The 5,509-nt window shown below is 29.3% G+C and overlaps 1 protein-coding gene across 1 annotated transcript; it reads left to right on the top strand.

Moving 5' to 3' along the window:
• The first annotated feature begins 4,786 nt into the window (after nucleotides 1–4,786).
• LOC111388913 lies at nucleotides 4,787–5,248 on the top strand. Its single transcript, XM_023013735.1, has one exon. It carries the CDS (start codon nucleotides 4,787–4,789, stop codon nucleotides 5,246–5,248), a length of 462 nt encoding a protein of 153 aa, XP_022869503.1.
• The last annotated feature ends 261 nt before the right edge of the window (nucleotides 5,249–5,509 follow it).

The following is a 5,509-nucleotide window of genomic DNA, read 5'->3' as shown; positions in this document are numbered from 1 at the left end:
ACCTAATTTTATTTGTTAGTCAATAATTTTTGCAATATAAAGTTACTTAATTATTTTAGTTCTTGTACTCTTAGTGGACCCAAAACTCAGATTTTTTGTAAAAAGAAATTCAATTTGAACTAAAAGTCCAAACCGACTAACCGAACCTTGGTTTGATTTAGTTTGGTTTAAGAGTTAGAGTAAGTTAGTTGGGATTAAAATTCATCCAAACCGACTAATTTAGTTTTGGTTTTGGATTGGAATTGAAATCGACTTAACTAAACCACGCCCAAGCCTACAAATAAACATTTTGGACACATAAACTCACTGTCTCTCTTCTCTCTAATCTTTATCTTTGTAAAGCCTTGAAAATTTTCTTTACAAATCTTATAAATGGGAGAATGGTTCAAGAAATGGAGATCCAATATTTCTCCATGAATGGTAAACTCTATCCAGCACCCATTTCATGGGCTCTACTGGAGAAAAGAACGATAGAGTTTGAGATATGCTCAATTCCATTTTCATGGTTTTTTATTGATTCTTGGTTAACCATGTTTGCCATTTGTTTGTGTATGAATTTTGTTTGTGAGCTTGTCTGATGGAGGCTTAGGTTGATTTCATTCTCTCTCTCTTTTTTTCCCTTTTTTGTTTTGACTTTGATTAGTGCTATATGGTAGAGAATTTGGATTTGTGTTTTTCTAAAAATATATCATGGATTTATTTTAATGTTTTAGATCACTAAAAGACCGTGCATAAAAATCATACATTTGTACAAGAGCAACCAAGAATGAGTATTGCAGAAGTAGGAAAAAGAAAGGCAACTGAAACAAAAATTTAGCTACTTATAATAATAGAAGAAAAACAAAATATTTGCATTGAGTACATCACCAGGTTTTGAATTGAGATATAGAGAAGTGGATGAATCTTGTACCAAGTTCGCTTTCTCATTCCAAATCTTGATTTCTTATTTTTCTCATTTGATTTTGCTCTCTAATCTCCAAATTGTGTTCTATGTCTCTTCAAAAGTGCCTCAATTCTTGCATTTATATTACTCTTAACGTTTTTCCCAAATTTGAAGCTTTTGTGCGCTGTAAATATGTGAAAACCTTAAACACTAAATGCATCAAGCAGTGCCTAGATGCCATGTAGTGGCCGCGCGAAGACGTTGTATGTGGTGCCTCGGTGCTATGCGCACCACCTCTCTGGAAAAATTCAGCACTACACTTTCTTTAGTATTTTTATCATAATTTCTATCTCGTTATTCGGTTGAGGCTGTAAAAATAACTTAAAGGGCTATAATTTTACTTAAAATAACCCTCTTCCAATTTAGATGTTTACTAGACCAAAAATAGGCTCAATCTCTAGCTAAAAATCTCGAACATTCTTATGTGCTTGAAAATTAATTTGTGAAAATATTTTGGTCATATTTCACTCTTTTTTCTAATTGCAACCAATTGACCCATAATTCCTATATATTCACCATGTGGTCCGACACAACTTGTGAATATTTACACTATAGTCCCCAAACTTTGGATCTTGCATTTTTTTACCAATTTTCGCTTCTTTCTTTCAATTTCAATTCTATTCATTGAGTTTCACATAATAAACGAAATATACAATAAATTAGGCTATAATTCTTCAAAAAGAATTATTAAATGTCTATATTTTTTTGTCCAAATAAGTGTATAAAATACACTTATCATCTTCATGCATTGAATTGATTCACTTTAAGCTAGGTTTCTAGTAGGTCGGATCCTCATAGAGCTATACATATTGCAGTTTTTTAATCCGTGAGAAGGGTAGAAAATCTTATCGATCCTTACAAGAGCTCGAAAACTTCTTAGTGTTTGGTATTGCAATTGGTTCATGTCGTTGCGTCAAGTCAAAAATGACTGGGGAACAAAAGCAAGAAGCATTTCTGGCTAAAGCAAAAGAGAAACTGCAAAAGCGACAAAACACAAATAAAACTACTATACCCCCCAGAGACGACGACAATGCTGCAAAAAGTTTGTGTCAGATAATTTGCCTATCAACATGCACGAAATAATTTATTTATTTTTTTGTATGAAAAATTAATTTGGGCTCCATTTTATTCCAAAATGCATTTTTCTCTTTCTTCTTTTCAATCACATATTCTCCAATCGAATAATATTAGACGCAAATTAAAAACTTTTTCTTATTTTTTCACAACATATTCTCCAAAAATCATTATTCTAAAATACATTTTTCTAAAAAAAAATTATAAAATTAATGGAACCCAAACAAGGACTAAATATGGCAAGGTTAATACAAGTTAGAGGAATTTGATTTTTAAAAATTAATTACAAATACTCTTATCGAATTATCGAGATTCATGAAAATATAAATTGAAATATTTATAAAAAATTTTGAATTAGTTATTTTTTAATATAAATAATTGATTTTGAAAAAAAAATACATGTATGATCTGATTTATGAGCAGTACATTTTAAGCCCTCGTTTGATTCTCATTCTTTGAAAAAAATAAATTCTTAAATAGTATTTTGACATTATTTCAACTACACATTCTTCAATAAAATTATATTATATGCAAATTCAAAACTTTTCCTTATTTTTTGACCACACATTTCACATCAATATACTATTCAAAAATTCATTCTTATCAAAAGAATGGAGCTTAAACAAGGGCTTATTAAAATTAGGGTTCTCGATCTTCATTCATTATAGCATTTATGTCTCTAACGATTTTTCATGAAATTCTTATCATCAAACTTTTCATTAATTAACACATTTTATATTTGATAATAGTTTATATCCAAAAAGTCCATTGAAATAACATATACAACTTATTTTCACATTATATTTTAAAACATAAATAAGTAAAAGTATGAAATTTTTTTCTCTCATTTCAAAACATGGAGACAAAATATTTTGATATAAATTATCATCAAGAACGAGATATATCAATTAATGGAAGATTGAACATCAGAATTTGACGAAAAATTGAGGAAATAATTGTTAAAACGAGCAAAGAGTAAGGAATTTAACAACAATTAGAATGTTATATAATAAATTTTGTTCTAATTTCTCTTGTTACTTTATATATATAATGTGTGACGTTGCACATTCACTCTTAAACAAAAAGAATATCTTTTTCCACCCAATAAAATGAAAAATAAAATAAAAATGGTTTATCAGCAACAAATGTCCCTATATATGGAGTTCAATGTGCAAAACATCCCAACGTTGTATTTCTTGTATTTTTACCCGTATTTCAACATTTCTTCGTAAAAATCATTTTCATCCAATTTTTCATAAAAAAGTTATGAAATGACAAGTATATCTTCCTATTTAAATAAAACAAAAGGCTTACAGTCCCAAGCTTTATATTTTTTACAAATTACGCCCAAATTGTTTATACATGCCATTCACGATCCCAAATCTTTTAAACTTTATTTTGTTCCACTCTCCCACCCACCCCATTCCACCCCACTTTATCTTCTTCCTCATCCCAACCTAAGGGAGATGTATTCAATTGAGACATTCAAATACTTCTTGAGATTTAAAAAGTTTCAATACATTCGATTGAGACTTTTAAAGATTCTATAAAAGTTTGGGTATATTCAATAGAAACTTTTATAGACTTTTAAAAAGTCTCTACAAGTTATGAGATATTTAATTGAAACTTTTTAAAAGTCTCCACAAGTTTTGGGGTATTCAATTGAGAGTGACTTTCGGGGAATTTATAATTTCTTGGACTTTCAGAGACTTTTTGGTAGAAAATATAAAAGGGAATTCTCAAAAAAAATCTCTCATCCATCGAGAGATTTCTCAAAATAGCCGGCCTTTTATTTTTTCCTCTAGGTTTTCTCCTCCATCTCTTCCAATCAGGTAAATTTTTTTTGAATATTTTCTATGAGTTTTTTGTTTGATTTATGGATAAACCCCCTAAATATATAAGTTTTCAGTTTACTATGAATTTATGGATAAACCCTGTAAATCTTTACCGCGAGTTTTTTGTTTGCTGTGAGTTTTCTTCTAATCAGGTAAATTTATGGTAAATTTTCTTTGAATCTTTCGAGCAGTTTTCTGTTTGATTTATAATGGTTTGTGTTTTTCTTTATTAACAAGGTACATTTTTATCTCTCCCTCTATTTCTAAAAGTAACTCATCAAACAATGTTAAAAAAATTAACGGAGGGTTTTATGTAATTTTTGTATGGCTGTTGTGCAGCGACTAATAACAAGTTATTCAAAGCAAGGTGAACCTTCAATTTAGCAACGATGGAAAATACTCATTATTGGAAAAAACTATGAGTTTTAACTTGTGTCATTTAGGAAGGAAACCTACATTAACTAAGTACTTATTAAGTATTACACTTGGCAAGCACTTATTATTAATATTATATTTTGATTGTCTCAAATTAGGAGGCATATTATACGATGCATTCTCTATAATGAATTTACAATAGATATTTTATGAATTTTCGGAATTTATTTTTGAATCTGACTTGGTTACTTGGGTTATTCTAGTGTTGAGTTTTACGAGCTGGTTGTTTATGTGAAATCAAACAAGTAAAAAATTTGCAGAATATACGTAGCATAGTTTGCACAATCTTTTCAATTAATTACTATGAAATGCTTGGTTTCATCCTGCTATTCTATTTTGAATTCTTAAGCAGAATCAATTAATGACCATCGGTGATGCATAGTTTTAAGGTGGAATGAGTTCGCTAAACTTAAGTTTATGTATATCATTTTGTATTTTCCTAATTATTTGTTCTCTAATTATATGACAATAGTATTCATAGAAGATTGAACACAAGGAAATGACAAGGTTCAGGGGAGATTGTGGATTTCCAAATCTACATAAGTTTTTAACGCATTTTCGAGGTGTCCGTTATCATCTTCAAGATTTTATTGGTCAAGTTCGTGACCCTGAAAATACAAAAGAGTCGTTTAATCTTCGTCATACTTCCTTAAGGAACGTAATTGAGAGGATATTTAGTATATTTAAATCAAGATTCACAATTTTCAAAACAGCTCATCCATTTCCATATCGTACACAAGCGGAACTCGTATTAGCTTGTATAGGATTTCACAATTTTCTTCGTAAAGAGTATCGTTTCAATGAATTTCCAATTGAACTAGGTAATGAAAATTCTTTATCTTCTTCGATCAATGATGTGGAAGACTTTATTTTTGAGAGTCAAGAACAAGAAAGAGAGAATGCTAAGGCATGGAGGGCTTCTATAGCAACTGATCTATGGAATGATGTTGAGAATGTTTGATTTTTTTTTTTGTTCATCATTACTAAAATACTTTTTTTTATATATATTTGATTATTCGTTAATCTACTTGATGTACCTTGATTTTTTTTTTTTTTGGGAAAAAAAATTGACATCAAAACTAAGATTTATTGCTTTGCATTTTCAATTATACGAGTTTTGGATGATTTGGATATATAAGAAGTTGTTTCATATATTACATTATACTAGTGTCGAATCGTGCATTACACGATGTTGTTATAATTTTGTAAGAGATTTTGTTGT

This window comes from Olea europaea, unplaced genomic scaffold (assembly GCF_002742605.1).
Source record: "Olea europaea var. sylvestris unplaced genomic scaffold, O_europaea_v1 scaffold537, whole genome shotgun sequence".
Classification (NCBI taxonomy): domain Eukaryota; kingdom Viridiplantae; phylum Streptophyta; class Magnoliopsida; order Lamiales; family Oleaceae; genus Olea; species Olea europaea.
This window is presented reverse-complemented; position numbering and strand designations above follow the sequence as displayed.